Source organism: Erithacus rubecula, assembly GCF_903797595.1.
Source record: "Erithacus rubecula genome assembly, chromosome: 12".
Taxonomy (NCBI): Eukaryota; Metazoa; Chordata; class Aves; order Passeriformes; family Muscicapidae; genus Erithacus; species Erithacus rubecula.
The window spans coordinates 5,974,752-5,995,824 of record NC_136664.1 but is presented as its reverse complement, the minus strand read 5'-3'; the positions used below and the strand labels follow the sequence as shown (position 1 = coordinate 5,995,824).

Genomic DNA, 21,073 nt, shown 5'->3' with positions numbered 1-21,073 from the left:
TTTTTTGTGACCTGGCCCTTCTCACCATTTAGCTCACCTCTTCTCAGACCAGAAGCAAGTATGCCACTGAAGCTTCCCTTCCCATATTTTTACCCAAGAAAGTATAGTCACAGCTTTTTTTAATACTGCCAGTAATACTCGCATGAGAACACACTGCTGATGATGCATGAGTTTTTATTTCTAGCAGGAGGAGATAATTTAGTACGTGCAATCCCTTGGGGGAACCTGCAAAGCAATGGGAGCAGCAGGGCAGAAAAAAAGCAGCAGGGCTGTTTTTTCTGGCCAGATATGGATGCCATTAGTGGGAGTGAGGGAACGATGTAGGTCAGTGTCTCAAATAGTGCATGAAAATTCGATTTAGAGGGTCGAAGCCTGCGGTGCATCAGTGAGGCTGCACTGCCACCTGGTGCGTTTTGAAGTGCTTACAGCCTCTGCCTGGAACTGCCTTTGCCTTGTTTTTTGTTTAAAATACCTCACCATAGGGCAGCAATGCTGTTACAACCGCTGGCTGTTTGGTTTGGTTATGTAAACAGAGAGGAATATGACAGCACACAGGTCCAAGAATCAGAAGCAGCTGAGCAGTGGTGACATGATTCCCCCTCCATCTGTCACAGCTGCACAGGGGAGAGCTGCCAGGACAGCGTTACTGCAGGTCAGTGCCAACCCACTGAAAGCTTCAGCCTTTGCAGCTGGCTGTGTTGTGTCACCAGGTGACCAGGCTTGGCAAAGGTCACTGTGTTTGTGCCTTCAAGCAGGTGAAGCAGCCTGCAAGGGCTCAGGTGGGTGCTAGCACAGCCAGGTATTTCTCTCCAGCCAAGCCTTCCTCAACAGGGATCCCTGACTAATGAGGAACAGTCTCATCCCCGAGAAGAGGTGGTGACAGCTAAGGGCAAAAAGCTTAAAGAACAGCTCATTTCCCATTGCTTCCCAGGGCCTTGCTGTATTCACTCCTCTGAAGAGAAGCACCTATTGCCCTGAAAATCACAGAACTGCTCAGATGGGCAGGAACCTTTGGAGATCATCCAGTCCAATCCCTGTTCCAAGGCAGAGTCACCTGGAGCAGGTGGCACAGGAACATGTCCAGGTGTGTTTTGAGTGTCTCCAGAGAGGAAGAATCCACGACATCTCTTGGTAGCTGTTCCAGAGCTCTGCTCCCTGCACGTAAAGAAGTTCATTCTCACGTTGAGATGGAACTTGTGTTTTAGTTTATGGCCATTGCTCCTTGTCCCACTGCTGGGCATCACAGAAGAGAGCCTTGCACCATCCTCTTGGCACTGACCTTTGAGATATTTATATGCATTGCTGAGATCCCCTTTCAGTCTTTTCTGCAGACTAAACATGCCCAGCTCCCGCAGTCCCTCCTCATATGAGGGGCTCCAGACCCCTCATCACCTCTCTGCCGGACCCTCTCTGGTAGCTCCTTGTCTGAAGAACTGGACGGAGCACTCCAGATGTGCCTCACAGGGCTGAGCAGAGCTGCCTAAACCCCTTCGACTCCCGCGCCGAGCTCCGCCGGGTCCCTCGCGCGTCCATCCCCTCAGCGCCCGGGCGGCGCCGCGGGAACTACAGCTCCCATGGTGCCGCGCGGCCGGGCGGAAGCGGGGCGCGCCGGCGGAGCGGGGCCGCGCCGAGCCCATGGCCGCGCTCAAGTACGCGGGGCTGGAGGACACGGACAGCGAGGAGGAGCTGCCGCCGGGCTGGGAGGAGCGCACCACCAAGGACGGCTGGGTTTACTACGCCAAGTAAGGGCGGGAGCGGGGCGAGCCCGCCGGGAGCGCTCAGCGCGGGCGCGGGGCAGGAGCCGCCCCTCACGGAGGAGCGGCGGCAGCGGGTGCGGGTGAGGCGGGCTCTGTGTGCGGTGCCCGCCCGGCTCCGGCTCCGGGAGCCCCGGCAGCCACAGCCGCCACCTGCCCGCCTGGAGCGATGCTGGACCGGCCCGCAGCCGGGTCGGTGCGCCTCAGCGCTCCGTGGGCGAGCTCTATGCGTTCTGCTTACACAATATTGCGGATTGGCCAGTTTTCTTCTTTGTGGCAGCGGAGAAGAAACAGGTCCCATGGAAGTTAAAGGCTGTGCATGCTGTTCCTCAGCTCTTCAGTACACTTTAGGCAGATAAAGAATCGCATTTAGCACCTTCAGCCCGTGCCGCTGGACACGATTCCATCCTCCCAGTTACGGAGCCGCAGGATGAGGTGTCTCAGTAGAATATATATTTATACACTCTCTTCTCATGTAGTTTCTGTAGCCATGCCGATCTTGGGGTTTCCTTCCCTCTTTTGAAAGCTACACGAATTATTCCCTTCCACAGAGATTGGAAAAGTCTTGTTCAGTCTCACCCGTGGTGAGTTCTCGTCCTCCCAAGTTCTTCTCTTAAAAGCACTGGACAGAATGCTGTAGTTTATCCACACTTTGTAAACACTGCAATTTCCCCATAGGTGTTCGTTTTTCTTAAGTCAATTGCCTGTATATTTCCTTTGGCTCGAAAAGCCCTTTCAGGAAGGAATCGCTTAGTGAAGGTAACAAACCTGTGAAGTATCAAGGCATTACTGAGCACAGTTGTGACACAGTCAGTTCAACAGGTCACTTTCTGAGCTCCTGTGAAGCTGGACTGCTTCAGTTGGCATAACACGAATATACCTTTAATGTCTGAAAATATTGCCCAGTATGTCTAAAAATATATTGGACCTGAAGAGGTGTTGCAATGTCACTGCCTTTAATGATACACTCTGTATGTGTGATACTTCTGCACATTCTGGGGATTTACTTTAAACCTCACCACCAATATCAACTTTTAACTGGAATAACATTATTTTAGTTTAAGATTTTTAAAAAGGTTTTATGATGAGTTAGGTGTGCACACAGGTGGACATCATTTGTCTGTCAGGCTGCTGTAATTTGGTTAAATCTCTCCTCTTCTCAGGTCACACAGGTGCACTTGTGCAGCCTCAGCTCCCCAGCTGTGATCCCTGTAATACCATGTGCTGTCACCATGGGGTTGCTGTAAAAAGGGAAAGTTGCATATGTTGTGTGTAAATCACTGTTGGGCCTGTAGGTTATTTGTAGTTATTTATTGCTGTTATTACTCTTTTTTTCACATTTGGGCAGCTATCAGTTTAGACACTCAATGCCTGCCTGACTCTTAAAACTTGGTTGTTATTTAAAAATACTCAATGAAAGATGAGATTTTAATGTCCAACCTGATTTCAGCACTTTGGTTATTTTAAGACCTTGTTTATGTGCACATGACTTTGCTTATTAGTTTATAGTGCAGAAAATCTTATGATGGAGTATTTTAATTCTGCTAGTGATTTAATTTAATAAAGTCTCCGAGTTGGAAGAAAAGATGGGATACTATTGCTATGTATATTAAATAATATTAAATAAGTATCCTGCTAGTCAAGGCCTGTGGATAAACTTATCTATCCAAAGCTACTCATTGCTCATGTAGAAGTCCAACTTACTTATGTTATACCCTACAAATCAATATTGTTAGGCAGGAGTTTTAGAAAGGTGCTTTTGTAGTTTGGAGACTGTGTAATATTATTACTACTAGTTGATGATAAATTATTTTCTTGCTTCTTTCTTCCTTTCTTCTGTCAAGGATCATCATATTTTTGAGGTGTTTTCAGAGTCTGTTAATGTTATTTTAAAATGCATTTTTCTTGTTTTTTTCTTCTCACAAGCAACAAAACTTAGGTTGGAAGTCAAACATTTATTTGAATTTTTGTAGACTCCTGTGCTCTTTGATTAGTTACTTTCAGAACTGTGGTGATATTTTGTGTTACATGAGAAAGATTATTAGACAATTTTTAAAAATCTTAAACTTTTTCTTTTCCTGCAGCCACCTAGAAGAAAAAACACAGTGGGAACACCCTAAGTCTGGGAAGAGGAAACGTGTTGCAGGAGGTTTGTGTTAAACTTTTGTAATGAACTGACATTATATTGCAAACACCTGGTTCCTCAAATGATCTCATTTTGATCTCTTAGTTGTCACTGATTCTGAGCTTGCAGAATTCAGCTGATTTCAGTGGGGTTTTACCTCTGTGGTTGTGTCTGTGTAGTGTGATCACTCTGCTGTTTTATGGCTTTCCTGTATTGCTCCATAAAGCCAAAGTACTAATTCCAGGTTACAGGTTTTGTTTTAGTGTGGCTTGTAAAGCAGATAGTCAAAAGCTGGGGTTCTGTGTTCCTGTGTCCATTAGATAATATTTATACTTGGATTGTATTTTTCAAAGAATGTATTTCATCAAGGAGTATCCCTGGCACAGAAGGAAACCTCATTAGTTTTCATTTTACCTGTTTCCCCCAACCCAACTGAATATTTGTGCCAGAACAGAAGGCAGTGTTGCAGGACACTTCCAGAGGAAAATGACTTCTCAAGGACGTTGGATCAGTGCCTTAAATCAGATTTTCCCAGAAGCTTCTGTCCCTGGGGGTACTATACTGTTGGCAAGACATGTTTCTTTTGGTGTTGGTAATCTAACTATATTTTTCAGTAAATCATAAATCAGTCAAAGTGAAATGAGTACTTTCCAGTTAAAATTAGGAATACTGTAATGCCATCTGTTAGGTACTTTTGTAGGATCTTTTATATAAGAATTTCGTATGTAAAGATGTGTCATTTTTCTTTTATCTATCCTTCCAACTTCATTGAATTATTTAGGTTTGATTTATTGTATCTCATGCCCACTTGAGGGCTCTGATTTTCAGCTTTTGGTATGTGTTACACAACTTTTCCTATGTGTTTTTGCTATTTATTTTAACAGGGGTAGATACTGAACTGTGACTAGTATAGGTCTGTATGTGCTTGGAAGCATGATTACATTTTGCTGAATTTTCTTTTTTTGTTTCTGCTATAACATGAAATAATCTTTATAAAGATTTTTTTTTAGACTGTCTTTATACTTAATCTGCCAGTCACTATGAGAGGGCAATTGTGTGTGATTGGAGAAACAATCCTTCTTTCAAGTTCTGATATTCAAGGGCAGCAGGTAGCTGTGCCACCTATAGAAAACAGTGCAGAATTGTGTCTCATCAGTCTGAGAAATCACTTAAACTTCAAACTGAAGAGCATTCTAATGCCTGAAAATCAAGTTAATGTTTTATATACTTCCTAGATCTGCCATATGGATGGGAGCAGGAGACTGATGAAAATGGACAAGTCTATTTTGTAGAGTAAGTATCTCAAATTGTGGAGTATGTAGAAAGAGGACAGCTGGGTTACATGCTGAGTAGCCTTTTGAGTTATGATGCTGTGACAATATCAGCTGGAAAGACAGATTAATAAATGCAGCTTCAGAATCCAAATGCAGTTATTGCAGTGTCTGCTATTTCAAGGACAAGTGTGGGGTCCTTTTATAGACTTGCTAAGAGAACGTGATCTTTCTTAATGTAACAAGATTTTTTTATTTTTTCCTCTGGCAAAATTCTGCCTTGTATATCAGGGGTTCACATGAAGTTCAGAGTGGTTTGTGAAGTATGTAAATACAATTATTAATGGATGCTGTCACAACTGCAAAAAAGTTTGAATAAAAAAAAGTGATTGCGATAATTTTAACCAAACTGAAAAAAAAATTATTTTTGGGAATCTAAATAATCCATTGGAATTGTACACAGCAGTGGTTTAAAATCTAAATGCAGAGAAAACAAGGGTTCAAACAGTTGAATTTTTGTGTTCTTTTGCAGCCACATAAACAAAAGGACTACCTACCTTGATCCAAGACTGGCCTTTACAGTAGAAGATAATCCAGTAAAACCTACTACTAGACAAAAATATGATGGGAACAGTACTGCAATGGAAATTCTGCAGGGTCGTGACTTGAGTGGGAAGGTGGTTATAATCACAGGAGCCAATTCAGGAATAGGTGGGTTAACATTGCACATAAAATATGGCAAACTTTGTCTTACAGGCTTCTAAATATCTCTGTATTTTTGGTTTGCAAACTTGATTTGCACATATTTAATATAAACATACCATTAGAAAGGTTTTTTTTTATTTTTTAATGTGTGGAAAATTTGGAGCTTAGAGAAGAGCTACAAGAAAGACATCAAGTGCTGAAACAATGATTTTTGTCTAGAAAAATATTGATGGAGGCATTTTACACTATGCAGATATATAAAGGATGGCTGTGAAAGGGAAAGGAATTTTGTTTTTATGATCTGGTGGCTGGGACAAGGAGTGAGGTTTGTATGGCTGCAGGGCAGTTCAGGTAAGGTATTCAGAAAAACTTCCTAATGCCAGCAAGTAAACTCAGGTGAAGATTTTTTTTCCAGGAGGGTGTGGAATTTTTATCTCTGAAGGTACTTTCAAATTAATTTTATGATGAACTTGTGTCAGGGTATTTTACTCAATGCTCCTTTAGTTCAAGGAAATACAGTTTATGACTTTTAGTAATCATGTTAGTTGTATTGTCTCACAGGTTCATAAATCCTTTCAGACACTCAGCCTGTTTAGATACCTGTTAAATATTACTGTGGGTTAGTGAGATACTCAGATAACTGTTGACCTCATGTTGCCTTTTGTTGTTTTCATTTTTCTTGTGATAGGATTACATCAAGATTGAAGGAGTCCTGATGCAAGTTATTTGGTGGTTTTTATTTTAGTTCAGAATTTTGACTTAAATGCATTTTTGAAGGCATTGGAAAACCTTGGAGACATTCTGGAAAATGAGTTAATAGCAGGACTTACCACTCTGAATTTTCTTGGGTTTTATTTGTTAATTATTTTAGGGAAGTCACATAAATTTAGGAGTCACATAAAGAATTGAGAGCTTTACTGTGCCTTGCAGTTTAGGCCTTACCAGCACATCCTGCTGTCCCAGCACATCCCTGTCCCTACAGACTGACACAGCAGTTGGAAGAGCAAGTGTTGTACTTACCTGTCTCAATGAATTTGGGCTTTCTAGTGAGGTTTATGTTCCAAATTCTTGGTACAGTGTTTCTCTACATTGCATCCAGCAGTACATTTTGCTTTGTTGGCAACTGTGCAGCCTCTGAACATTTGAAGAATTACCTGGACTCAAAGGGATTTGCCTTCAGCAGGAGCAGAGCTGCCATTCAGCCTTGCTGAATGAGTGGGAGGTGTTTCAAATATGGCAAAATATTAATTCAATGTATATGATGGCTTTTTCAAGATTTTTTTTTTTGTTTCTCCCTTAGTTTGTAATGTGGATTGGTCACAAGTAATCAGTCATATCCTTGCTCCTAATCCTTTTTGTTTGGACATAAAGAGTCCATAAGTATGAAGGCAGCAAATTGCTAATTCAGATGATGTTTCCTCCTTGAGTATTTTGAGGAGTAAGTAATTCCTGTGATTTCAGAACAGCAGAATATTTTCTTTTAGAGGTAAGTGTAAATAATTCGAGGGAAATATTGTTGTCCATTAAGTAGAAAGAGATATAAAAATTATGTATTACTTGCTGAGCGTTTATACTCAATAATACAAAGAAAAAAATTAACAAAACCCTATGATTGTTGTCCAAATGAATTTCAGAGGTATATTTGAAAATAACTAACTATGGTGTCTGCCAGTTGTTGAGAAATGTTTCATTTCAGGATGGGTAGAACAAAGATCAAGCTGTACCTTGGTAGACTGCAGTCATAAAAATGCATTTTCAATTACTGCATTGCTGGATCCTCAAGATAAAATTTGGAAAATGCTGAGAGTCCTTTGAAAGATGGATGAACATATAAGTGATGTTTTTATTCATCCATATACTCTGCTTTAAGATGGCAATGTTAAAAACAGATCAGCAAAGATGGAATGATAGCTTAATTTACTTTATTTGTGAATCTAATACAGGGACTTCTATGTAGCTTGTCAGGAGCACTTTTTTTCTTTAGAAATGAAAAATCTTCTCATCTTCTGAAAAAGAGAGATGCTTGCTTAGCTACTGAGGGAATACTTTGGATGACTGCACAGTTCTAGGGTTTTAGTGCTGTCACACTTTGCCTCATTGCCATTAACTTAACATCTCTGTAAATAGAGACACTGCCTGCCCTGTGCTGGTTCTTTTCATTCCTGATTAGCAAAGTGGTTTGTAAGAATTTCCTAGATTATATACCCACTTTCTTAACTTAATCTTTAAAACTGCTGTGGAATGTGTGAGGGGAGGAAAACGACTGAAAAATTATATTTATAAAGAATTATTTTTGATTAGCAACTTAGAAAAGGTAAACAAATGATTCTGTTCTTACAATACAAAGAGGTCCTAGCAGTCTGGGAGTTATTAGTGAAATATTTTCTTTTTTATTTTGGAAGCTTTTTCTTCTGACAGTGCAGTCCAAGTATTCTTTACTGTTTCTTTGCCATCTATTTTTTTAAGCTCAATCAAAATTTTAGTCTGAATATCACATTAGGAAGTTGAGGTAGCTTTTGGTCTCAGTAAAGCTGGTATATTAAAAAGAAGTAGGACAGACTTACTGAACAGTTCAGTGCTGTCAGTCCTGATTTTAAAAGCATGTTGTTCTCTGTACATTTAAACACAAATAGTGTAAATTATCAGTTGGTTCTGTCAGAGTCAGTAAGATTTATTCCACTGGGAGGAATTAAAGATGTGTGCAATTTTGAGTGTGATTTTTTCTGTTTAAAGATCTCAACATGAGCTTACAAAGACCTTCCCCAGCTTGCTGCTGGTGTGAGCTGATTCCTGCTCACCAGTGCTGCCAGTAGAGGTCTGTGTTGCTCTGTGAAAATACTGAACAAAAGCAACCTGGTGCTTATTGGTGTTCTTAGGAAACGTTCCTGTAATTCTGTTGTCTGTGTTCTTAATTATTAGGGCTAGAATTATAAATTTGGAGAAGTGTGTCAGCAGTTATTCTAGGTTTAATTTTACACAGAGATGTGGTATTTTCAACTGTATGTGTAAGCAATCTCAAATGATACATTTGTAAAAAAATACTCTAACTTGATTTTAGTATCAGAGAGTCAGTAGTGTAGCTAATATAATTTTCTGACTTATACAAAAATTGCTGTCTGTTTTTAAGGCTCATGTATGACCTGTATGACCATGGGACCATGCTGTATTCTGATTTCTGGGTTAGGTGCAGTTGCATCTAACCCAGTGACTGTGGAGGGTGTCTGAGTGGTGAAGTGGTGTTGCAGAATATAGTGGAAAGGTAAAATGAGTCTGTTCTGTCCAGTTAGGCAGATTCCACAAAGTAAGGTGTTTTTTACTGCATTTCTAAGATTTTATCAAAACCAAACACTTGCTTAAACTAGGATTCTAATTTTTCTGCTAGATAAAGGTCAAAAGAAGCCTGTTCAATGCTTTTGTAAGGGATGCCCAAAACAACCAGATTAGGTTTTTTCCAGAGGCTGAAGAAAATCCAGAAGCTCCAGCCACAATGTGGCTTGCTGTATTTCTTTCCTTGATAATGTTTTAGATTGTTTCTTCAAAATAATTGTTCTGTAATATTTTGTTGGAATTCTCTTTTTTTTATTGGCACTTTTACTGGAGAAGCCTTAGCCAGGAGAGAAGCTGTGGATTAGGTACTAAATCAGTGCTTAAAAGATGAGTCACTGCTCCAGTAAAATTTTGGTGTGTGTATACATTTGCTGTGAGAAGTTACTATGGTTCTTTTATTTCTTATACAGAACTTCAGTGTTTGCAACTTCTGTCATAGTGATGCAAAAAATTGGGAAATGTGCTTATAATCTATCTCAATTAAACATCTGCTTTATAATATAAAAATTGTTTTAAATGACTGGGCATTTAATTTTTATAAATGGTAAAAATTTTTCTGCTTTATTCTTGTCTCTTGTAACTTTTTTCCTAATGAAAGCAGCCTGGTCCAGTGGAAGGTGTTCCTCTCTGTGGCTGGGGATTGGATCTGGGTGATCTTTAAGGTCCCTTCTAACCCAAACCTCTGTATCACCTGCATCTCCTCATGAAATCTCTCTCATATGGGACATTATTTGAAAACTTTACATCTGTGAACAATGTAGAATGGTTCTTAGATCCTTCAGTTCCCAGTATAGTAGAATATTTCTGAGTCCCTAACTGGAAAATAAAGCAAGGATTTAGTGCTTGGGGATGTGGGATTTACCATGGTGTTTCTGGGACCATTAGTGTCCAAGATCAGATAATGTCAAGGTGGAAATAAACTTTAAACTATTGGAAAGCTGAGATTCTTTGTTTTCAGTGAGTATACAGTGCTTGCATTAATTCAGAAAGAACCCATGACCATTTATTTTTGCCATCACTTTATTGTATTAGAAGAGAAGCTGTTTTCAGCTTTTTACTTTTTTTTTGCTTTTCATCAAAGTAGTATAAAAGTAAGTGAACCTGTCTGTAACCAACACAAAGCACATGGCCAGGCTGCTGTGCTGTGACTTCATAGTGGCAGAAGGTAATGAAAGTTTGTTTTGTGGGAGAATTCCTAAATTCCTGATTTCTGAGCTATCACTTGTGTGTAGCAGTGTTTGAGCACTTCCTATGTTAGTATTGTTCTGTTATTAGGGCAGGTAGTAGTGAGTGAGTTTTCCATGAGTGCCATCACTCTGTTTTAACTCTGGCTTAATATTGTGGAATATTAATATTGCTCTGCTTTACATAAGGCTCCAACTGCTTACTTGTTACATACTGTAAATATTAAGAGGTCCCCTTGGGTTTCCTGTAATTTATTTTTCTTATTGAGTAAGCTGGAAATGGTGTCAGATGTTCATACTGCTTTTTCATGTCCATTTTGATGAATCTATTTATTACTTGTGTAATGAGCAGTACACATGGTTGGTTAGCCAAGTTATTGAACTTCATCAACCTTGGCTGAAATTCACAATGCATGTGAAACTTGTTGTAACATGTAAGAAATTACATCTGGGCTAAAAGGTTCAATAATGATTACTGCTTGTAAAAGGAGTATTTTCACAAAGGATGGGGTTGAGCCTGTGTTGTACTTTCAGGTATTCCTTTTACAGAGAAAGAAGGAAGGATTTCAGTATTTCAGTCCCTTTTATGCTTCCCATGCTTAGTTGGGCCAAGGTGTTAGAAGATCTTGAAGTTCAAGTCTGAAACTACTAAGTAAATGCCTACCAAGAAAGAAGGGAAAGGAGACAGGTAAAAACCTGGGAAGATAAAGATCAAAATCCTGACCTGATTAAAAGGAGTTTTATCTTCAAAATTTGTGATGCCCAAATTTTGTCTGAATTAGAGAATAAGAATAGTACAATGAGAAAGCAACTGATCTTACACTCATCCTAAAATCTACAATACACAGAGGTTTTTTTAAAGGACAGTGTGTGATTTTATGAAAATAAAGTTGTCAAGTATCACATTCTTTCAGGAGTTCTCAAGGGAAGGTCATCAGAATCAAAATTACCTTTGTCTTCCTGTTTTGTTTTTTTTTTCAGTTAATTTTGTTTGCAGCTTTTAGGTCACACATTAAACTCTTATGCCTTTCTCTTGTTTTTATTTTTCTTCTGTGAAGGGGAGTTTTTTTGTTTTTTTTTTTTTCTCCTTTTCCCATTCATGCTGTTGGCTTGTCATTTTAATATGTGAGATCTCTGTAGCTTTATGTTCAGCTACATAACCTCAGTGTTTTTGTTCCTGTAACATCCAGCTGGTTTTGATTTCTTGCTGTACTTCCACATTGTGGATTTCATCTGTTGCTTCAGGAAACTCCCCACAGTCTGTCTTCAAATCTGACTAGTTTCATAGTAATAGACTTTATTTCCTCTCCTTCAATTAAGGGTAGTTACCTTAGTCACTATTCCTGAATTCCTATTCATAGTTAATGTCTTCTTTGTATTAAAAGTACTGGTGAAGTTAGGCCTTCTGATTGTTGTTATACTTTCTTGATAGAAATAATATGTGTGAGAAAGGAGTTGTCACAGTTCAGTTCTGGGTGTATTTATTAAAATCTTGTTCATACAGTGTGACTCAAGCTTCTAAACAATGAGCATTGAAATTTTGAAATTTTCCCAGGTTGTGTTATCTTTGCAGAAGGTGCATTTGGTGCCTCCTCATTATTTATTCTTTATCCAAGTAGCTTTAACACAATACATTCTCTAATTGAGCTTCCTTTATTTTTTACATGAAAATCAAAATCATAAAACTTGTGGGACGTTTTCCTCTTGTGGTGATTAGTCAAAAAGCTGCCTTTGTGCAAAAAAAAATACTGTTTAAAAGTTTGTGAGAAAATTTTCCAATTCTCCTATATCACAAGCAAATTGAAGGAAACACTCTCACATAAAGTACTCAGAGATTCAGGAACTTGAAAGATTCTGGTCATGTTCCTCTCCTGCCCTTGGCAAGCATGAGCAGCATGTCTTGCTGCTCCACATTTGTACACTGTAGACATTGGTTGTGCTGATTAAGATTTTGAGAAATGTGTTATGAGCCTTATTTGACTTATGGAGCAATGTATGGATGCAGTAAATTACCTACATTTACAGATTATGTCCATATCCATATTCCAGTTTGAAGTGGGAGTTGGATTGTTCTGTCACAAGATAAAATGTTTCTCTGAATGTTATTCTGATTCTTCAGCAGATGGAGTAATTAAGATATATTAAGAGTAGAAAATATGGCAACTAAAAAAGAAAGCTTTTTAAAGAAAGCTTTATTTGTTTGGGTCTGTGTCCAGCTGTGAGCAGATGCTGAGAGGTATAAACCTACTCTTCCTTAAAGATTTTCAATTCTGAAGGTAAAATTGAATTATTTTGTGCCTTGCTAAGCAAAGAGTAGTGCATAAAAATATGCATGACCTATTTGGCAGCACACTTCTGGCATCCTGAGTGAATGAAGATTGTGATCTTTGAGAAGGTGTCTCATTGTGTTTGTTTCTGAATTGAGTTTGTGGTCCAGGGAATAGAGCCTGAGACTTCTTGGTCCTGCTTTTTGCATTTGGCACTTCAAACACTGATCTGTGGCAAAACAAAAAGCTGTCTATCTTGAATATAAGCAGAGAGAGGCTTCATAATAGAATAGAGGAAAAATCTTGATGTGGAGAGTGTAACTGTTACTGGTGCTTTGCTTTAGGGGATTGTTGTCACTGAGCTCTTGGGTGGGCTCCTGGTGTTCCAGCTGTTAGCAGATAGACTTCAAATGTCTTCTAAAAAGATACAAACTAATTTTGGTGTGGGAAGATGCATGGCATGTTTTCAAGCACTTCTTGAAGGTGTGGCAAAGAGGTCTTCAGTTTTTTTTGGGGTTTTTTTTTGCCCATGGCCTTACATTATAATTGACTTCTAATTCTTACTTGTTTTCCATTCTCCTTGCTTTTGTGTACAGAGTTTTTTTGTTAATACTGTTCTTATTCTCCATCTTTTGTTTCAGAACTCCATCTCCTGCCTTACTTTGTATGTTGGAACCACATGATGGATCATTTGAGTTACATAACAGCCTCCCACCTCCCTCCTCCCTTCGTAGTTTAAAGCACTCCCAAAGGTTTGCCACTTTTGAACTAGAGAGACCAATGAACTGCATCTTTCCTGTACTCAGGTCTTTCTGCAGGATCCTCAAATGACTCTTTTATTAAACTCTTCCTTTGCTGCCAAACCAAACAAATTGTCTTATCTCATATGGCCCAAAGACAGAGGTGGGTGGAGACTGCCAGAAATCAGGTAGTGTTGTTTTAATTTTCAGTCTGTTCCTTCCCCCCTGATACAAAATGTGAGCTCCTTAGAACAGGACTTGGCTCTGTATGTTTGATTCCCTAAGATATAATTTTTTTTTTGTAAGCTGAACTGTGAGCTTTTTAGGACAGAACCTTGTTTTATTATTTATCTGTAAAATGTCTAGTGTGCATTTTTAAATCTTTCACTGTTTGTGTAACTGATATAAATAAATATAAAGTTTGTTTTAAGATAAAAATTGGTCCAGTTTATGTTGTAGCACTTGCTCTCTATCTTTACATAACACTGAGATTTCTCATGAAATGACTTTGAGATTAAAGCTGGGAGGATCTGGCACTTTAGCTGACAGCACAGTATGTCTTTTAATTATTCTGCCTTGGATAGAGTATTCCTCTTTATTGAATTTACTTCTTTTATTAACATTGCACTGTTGTACTTGCCAAAAGGAAATTCAAAACATGCAACTAATTTTTTTATTATGTTTAATTAGGGCTCAGCTCAGCAGTACAGAAACCTATGATAGTGTTGGCTAACAGATGAGCAGAAATGTACTTGAAAAGAAACTAGACAATTTCTGGGTTTTTTTCTCCATTTTTTGCTTTGGTAGGAAAAACTGTTGCTAAAAGCTACTGCTGATGCAAAGAGCAGCTTTAGAAAAGTGTTTGCCAACCCCATTTCTCTGAACTTGGAACTTTAGAAAAATATAAATCTAATTTAAAAAAAAGTCCCAGGAGAGACAAAGATAAATTTTAAATTCTCTGGGATTTTTTCTGGTCACTTGAGTAATCTTGTCTAAGAAGGTGTGTTGAAAATAGCAGCAATAAGGGAGGAAAAAAGGCCCCAAAGTTTTGGAAAGGGGCAGGGATAAGCAAAACCCCCACCCCTCAAAACAGCTTTTAAAATCTAGTTGATGCTGAATGTCTGATCAGACTTATGTTCCATTAGGAATGATGTGAACATTTTCCAGAACAGAAACCCTTCCAGGGTGTGTGGATTGGGTAGAAATTGAAATCTCTGTCCTATTGGCCTTTGCTGGTGTTGGTTAAATCCTTGTGGTTTGTGTGTGGGACTGGTTTAAGTTTTTGTTGCCACCACCTCTCTTCAGCTCATCTTGGCTTTGCTGCTAAATAATGATCAAGCTACAGCAGCATGCACACAAATGTTATTTATTTCCTTAATAATGTACTTAAGTACTGGGATTTATAAATAGACTGGCTTAATTTAAGCAAATAAACAAAAGAACTGGTCACTTATCCCACAGCTCCACACCTTCAGGAATAATTACTGCTGAGACATGGAATGTCCTAAATGTCACAGCAGATTTGACTGTTCAGACCTGATCTAGATTTCATCAAGATTATGGTTTGATGTTGACTTACATTATGGACAGGTCTGTTGTTTTCTGCTACTCCAGATTTCAGTTAAATGTTTAATTTGGAAGTGTTTGTTTTGCAGTAAAAATAGAAGTAGTGTGTTAAAAACTGTAGTCTAAAAAAATATTTTTTATCCTTTATGAATATAAGCATTTGTAATTTTGAATAATTTAGGGTTTTTACTAAAATAAAGAATGAGTCACACAAAAATAGGTTCTGATTATTTTGAGACAAAGTACTATTTCAGGTTTCTTTTAAAATATGTGTTACTCTATTTGACTTGGTAATAATGCATTTAAATACACTTTCAGGTGGAAAGGTTGTTTTTGTTTAGAAAATGTGAAGTTGTGTGTTGAGTTGCTTCATGTTCAGATGCCTGTCTGCCTTCATGATATTATCTATTACAATTGAAAAAAATTGTATGCAACAGAAAAATAAACTCCAATACATCCTCCTTAAACATTAAATTATACAGTTAATGCTAGATGTTGATTTTTTTTAAAATACAATAATTGATTTGTGTTAGGAAAACTGGCTGCCTTTCTTGCAAGAAACCACAATGTCATCTTAAAAGACAATCAAAGGAAAACATGAATTTATTCTATGCTTGAGGAAACACTGAGAATAAAAAGTTCAAACAGAATAATCCTTAGTTCTAGATGTGATGCTAAGATATGAAAAATTGTGTTGATTTCTGCAAACTTTTTTAGTATTGGTAAAATGCCATAGGCCACTGGACTTACACAATACACTTTAAAAATATTCAGTAAAAATTTGTTTGGGATTTGGTAGGAGCATGGTCCTGTAATAAATAAAGAAATGCAAGATGAAGATGAAACATGAAGGATGAGAGGGGTCTTTTTGCCCCCTTTTAAATGAGTGTATTTTATCTAAACAGAAATTTGAGCTTGGTTGAGATGGAAGATGCAAATCTGAACTCATTTTGTCTGTCATTTTTGGTCACTGATGTACATCTAAAGCAAGGAGTAGGTATGAAAGATAGAACTGGGATTTGACAGAAAATCCACTTTTTATCTCTGATTCTCCTTCTCTTCAGTTTAATTCCTGGCCACTCTTCCTCTCTTCAGGCACATTACAGGACCTGTTTGCATTTAGATGGCTTGGGAAGTGAAAAAAAAAAATCTTGATTGAGGTGATCTCTGCAGTTTAGTATAAAATTTCAGTTTATTTATGTTCTCATTAGGCTGTTTTAAGACAATCTAACTTAGCTGCAAACCCCAGTTACACTGATTAGTATCTCCATGGATTTTAGGGACAGACATTTAGTGGTTGGTGGGAATTGCCTTGACACAACCAAAGCAAGGTCTCACCTTGGGGCATGAGAGGTGGCTTGGCTCTGGGTTTAATGTCCCCATTCCAGGCTGGAGCCCTTGGCTGTTATCCCAATGTTCATATTGGAAAGCAGCAGCTCCACACCCTGAAGATCAGCAACTTTGGATCTGCTGTGGAGCCCTTGGGTAGCTGAGATACTGATCAGAGCAGGGTGGAACAGCTGGAAGGACTCAATTCCCATCTTCCTTGATGTCTGGTGTGAGAACATGGTAGAGTTGGGTTGGTGGGTCTCTTTGGAGCAGATACCAGGTTTGCTTGCAGCATATCTGTGCTGTATATGCCTGACAGTCACTGTGCTGCATTCTTTCTTGCAGCACCATCCATCACAAATTCAGCTTTCTTACCTTCAAATGATGCATTTTAATTTTTTTACAGCAAGTAACAGATATTTACAGTCCCATTAATTTAAGGATGTTTTAAAATGTTTGTTTAGTGTCATGCTGACTTCTGAGGAAACAAAGTATTTAGGGGTTTTGTCAGTGACAGCAGCAGTGCACTTACTGTTAAGAATAACTTGGCCTTGCCCAGGGCAGTGTATTACAAGAAAATGTAAGGTGTGCATAGTTTTGGGTTGGTTAGATGGAAAACAAAACCAATGCATTACTCATCCTGGTTAATTTGGGTTGGCTTTTTCTGTGCTTCGTGACTCCAATAAAAACACATTTGTCCAATTTACACACAAGGGGAGAGGCAGGATGTATCTTTCATATAACATCACACTTTGCAATGAAAAATATCAGTATGTGTCATTTTCATGTGCCTGCAAACACATGGAAACAAGGCAGTGTTAGTATTCCATGGAATTGCTAGTTTTAAATTTAATCTCTTAAACCATCTTAGTGCTTTAGTTGCTTGAAAACTTGCATTTGAACAAGTTGGAATAATGTGTCTCTTAAGATTTTATCCTAAATATCTATACTGAAGCAGAGTGGATGTGGCCAAGCAATCCTGATATGGAATGTTTGGTGCATTTTTGGCTCTGAAAGGTGTGAGTTTGTCAATGATGTGATGTTTTGCATGTGCCCGTGTAAATTCTGTTGGATGTTGCACTCTGGACCCAGCACAGGCAGCAGTGATCCTGGCTGCAGAAGATTCTTCTCTGAATCACACCTCAGTGTTGCAGTATTTCAACCTGAAAAGATTTCTTATCCCTTTATCTGTAGCACATTTGGATCTTCTTTACTCCTGCTCTGAAGTGTTGAATAAGATGAACTGATTCTCACTTACTGATGTTTAGGTCTTCCAAGTCTGAAGAAATATAAGTGATTTCTAGGACACAAGTACCTTTTTTGTTTATATGTAGTTCTCTTGAGTCCCCAAAATCAGAAAACAGTCTGTGTGAGATGCAGCAGTTGGGATGAGAATCTATTTTGAGTTTTAAAGACCGTTTGTGTCAAGCAAGCCCTGTAGGCTTTTACATTGAGAACTAAGCTGTTCAAAGAAAGATGGCATCCTTGTGTTTCAAATGTATTATAAAGGACAGTTCCAAGGTGCCCTGGAGTATTTGGGCAAAGGTAGAGAAGCTGAAGGAAACTTGTTATTGTCTGAAATGTTTTTGAATTTTTCTTGTAAATTCAAACCTCCTTATATTTGTAATAAAGGGATGTTTTAAAACATGTAAAGGCCTGGTGCAAATTCACTTTACAAAATGTCCCCCAGTGACTGATGAAGTGAATGCTGTCTGTTTAAACAAGAAATCGCTGAAATACTTTTCCACTCAGTGAATCCCTTCCTCTGTTTTATAGAGGAGGTTGCACCATTGGACAGAGCCCTGTTCTCATCTGGTGTGTGTTGACACAGTGTAGCTGGCGTTAATTGAGCGACTCTAACTGCTTCTTAATTGACACCATTAGCTGAAAATCTGCACCAAAATTCAGTGGCTGTAGTCGACTGCAGATAGCCAGGAATGTGAGAGTATTGAACAATCATTGTAGGAGATGAAGAATGTAATTGAGTGCTAATTTCTGAGTCTTTATGAACAAATGCTGTAAGAAAGGGCTGAAGGGTTTTAAATGTCTCTAGCAAATCCCATGTGCTTGTAGCTCTCTTGTTCGTTCTGCTCCCAGTCCTTTAGGTCAGCTGGTGCTGTAGAACTGTGCCATAATGTTTATCCCCATGTATGTCTTATTCTTAAAGAGGATTTTCACTTCTGAGTGTCGGATTAGAGCTCGTTCAGCCACAGCACCAGCAGCAAGAGTAGTTGATCTCAGCACAAACTTGAGATTTCCAGGGCAATTGCTTGAAATTAGTTTTATAAAACATTAGCTCAAAATAGTTTGTTTAAATACTCCATACAATGCAGTGATTACTTTTCCAAAGTAGATGTTATTAAGTGTGTTATTCTACTGTCACATTTGGGGGAAGAATCTCTTTTATTCCTTGTAATTGGTTGTCCTTGCTGCCCAAGTGTGTAATTCTGTCCTGTTTTTCTGGTGTAGTTTTCCTTTCTTTTAAAACCCCCCCAAGTAGTATATAACTTGTTGGCAGTGGGCTGTGCTGCCTCTTTTACCTGGGTTAAGTAGCTCTGCAATAGCCTAGTGCTGTGGTACAGGGAAGATTCACCCCTGGAGGATCTCACCTGTTTGATGGAAAAGAAATTGATGTCATTGCTGTGAAAGGGCTGTGTCACTAAGTGGTGGCAGTCTGAGATTAAGTGAAGTATTAAGAAAATCTTTGCTTCTTTTGAAGTCCTTTTGTCTGTAGAATTAAGGTTGCCCTGGTTCCTTAATTGTGCATGTCCCTTACATAGTTACTTAGGATTCTCTTTCTGTGTAACCCTGCTGTGATTTTTTTCAAGATTTTACTGTTTGGGTGTTTATGGTCTTTGTGGTTTAACTTTGGTGTATGAAACCACATTCAGTGTGGATTGTGATTCAATAGTAGTTTTTATAGAGAGGTAAGATTTTTTTATGTATAACGTTTAAATAGTTTTGTACTTTACTCAATCCATGTGTGAGGCTGAGGTTTTAAAATTTATTGTATAATGAAAATATAGCTGCAATTTGCTGAAGAACAAATGCTGTTGACAGACTTAATTTAACACAGTGAATCTGACAGGAAATGTTTTCCACCCTGCTAGAAGCTTCTCCCCACCTGTCTCAGCTTTTTGATACTAGTGGAGGAAAGATGCATTAATTTTTGCAGAAGAACCAGAGAGCTAAAGCTGTAAAAAGACTTGGATACTGAGGGGCTTCCAAACCCCACCTTTGGGTGTTCCAGGTAGAAGTTGCATGTGTATCTGTTTATAAATAAAGTGCAGGAATGTTTGTGAATTAGTTTAAGGTATGTCTGATGGGGAGACCTGGCAGCACTTCACCTGTGGCAGCATTCAAATGGAGGTTTTTTTAGCACATGATTTAATGTAAAGATCAGAACATGTTTGCCTAAGGGTGAAGAATCACCTTTTGAAGCTCAGAGAAGAGCAAGGACATCCTAAAGAGAAGTGCTTAACACTGATCTCCAGGTTTGCAGGGAAGATTTGAGATAGCATAAAATGAACTAAACTCACAGCATGTAACTTGCTTAGTTTATAATGAGTATCAAGTTATTAACTATGAGGGAGAATGGCATGGAATTTATTATTTTGCACGGTTTATTATTTTGCACAGTGTGACACAGGGTAGAGTTAGCAAAACATCATCACGCTTTGCTAATTAATCTGGCCACCAGCTCTCAATCTTTGTTTGACAATAGCAAAACTATTCCCAGGCATTCCAACTAGTTTTTAATAATATGGTCAGCTAGTCAAAATAAGTGTTCTTGTGAAAACAAGAAGCACAGCAGCTAGCTAATGGTACATCTTATATTAGTTACATGAAAAATTCTAGTTAAATATGCTTAAAGTGGAATTAGGAAGAAGGGGAATCTTTGCATATGCTGTATATCTTAATTCATGTGCATGCAATGAATTATCCAGGTAATTAAAGTTACTTGGTGCAGTGAATGGCTTTAAAGGAGATGCAGGGAAATTGCTTGGACTTAAATACCGTAAGTATGTAATTGCAGAAAATTGTATAAATTTGTCTTGGTGTCTGTTGTTTCTATAATGTAAGTTATGTTTTGTGCTGTAACTGGATTTTGTTGCTGCAGGGTGTTTTCAAGTGAGACATCCCATCTTCACAGGCTTTTTGGTAAACAGTTTTTAACAGGAAATCATGAACACGATTTAAATGTCATAAAGCTAAAACAAATGCCTCTTTGCTTTGAATTCTTCACATGCTCAAATTGTTGGGCATTCCAGTTTGATTCTTCCTTTCATAGTTGAGGCTTTTCTAATTGAACTCATTAAGCTGTGTTTTGCCTCTTTCAGCTAGAAGGCAATTCCTGTAATTGGCTCAGTTCTCCATGGAGATGGACACCCAGTGATACCATTAACTGCATCACAAATAAATAGTAGCTCACTTCTGGTTGAAACCCAGGTTTTGGCTCAGTTCTCTACAATTCATGGGCATTCTGCTCTCCCCTAAAGTTCTCATCTCCTGTTGTAAATTCTCACAGCTTTCTTCCAATTAAATTAAGTTTACTTTGGACCAACTTCTATACTGCTTTTCATTAGTGAATTGAACAGTGAAACAAAGTTTTGTTCCCCTGCCACAGGTGGTCCTCAGATTGATGACTCTGAGGCTGACTGGGCATCTATAGAGCCTGAGCTCAGTTTTGGATATTCTGTCACTTCCAGTGTGAAGTTGCCAGGCACATTGGCTCTGCAGCCTCTCTGTGTGGCACATTGTTCACAGTCAAACAAGGAACACATCCAATCCTGCCATTCTAACAT

The 21,073-nt window shown here is 38.6% G+C and overlaps 1 protein-coding gene and 1 long non-coding RNA gene across 4 annotated transcripts in view; one reads left to right on the top strand and one right to left on the bottom strand.

The window, feature by feature from the left end:
• Positions 1-160: 160 nt before the first annotated feature.
• Positions 161-1,393, bottom strand: LOC306807014. The gene is made up of 2 exons (XR_013775623.1): positions 1,280-1,393; positions 161-883 (listed from the first exon to the last, which is right to left on the bottom strand). It is a non-coding gene; the product is annotated as an uncharacterized lncRNA (long non-coding RNA).
• Positions 1,394-1,540: 147 nt separating this feature from the next.
• WWOX (WW domain containing oxidoreductase) overlaps positions 1,541-21,073 on the top strand; it is a 467,831-nt gene continuing 448,298 nt past the window's right edge. For 2 of the 3 annotated variants that reach the window (XM_079316331.1, XM_079316332.1), the window contains exons 1-4: positions 1,583-1,742; positions 3,839-3,903; positions 5,115-5,172; positions 5,683-5,861. In XM_079316331.1, coding sequence (XP_079172457.1) covers positions 1,636-1,742; positions 3,839-3,903; positions 5,115-5,172; positions 5,683-5,861 — 409 coding nt within the window. In that variant the 5' untranslated portion in view covers positions 1,583-1,635. Of the gene's footprint in view, positions 1,743-3,838; positions 3,904-5,114; positions 5,173-5,682; positions 5,862-21,073 lie in introns of all 3 variants that reach the window. The other variant, XM_079316330.1, reaches the window with a different exon arrangement.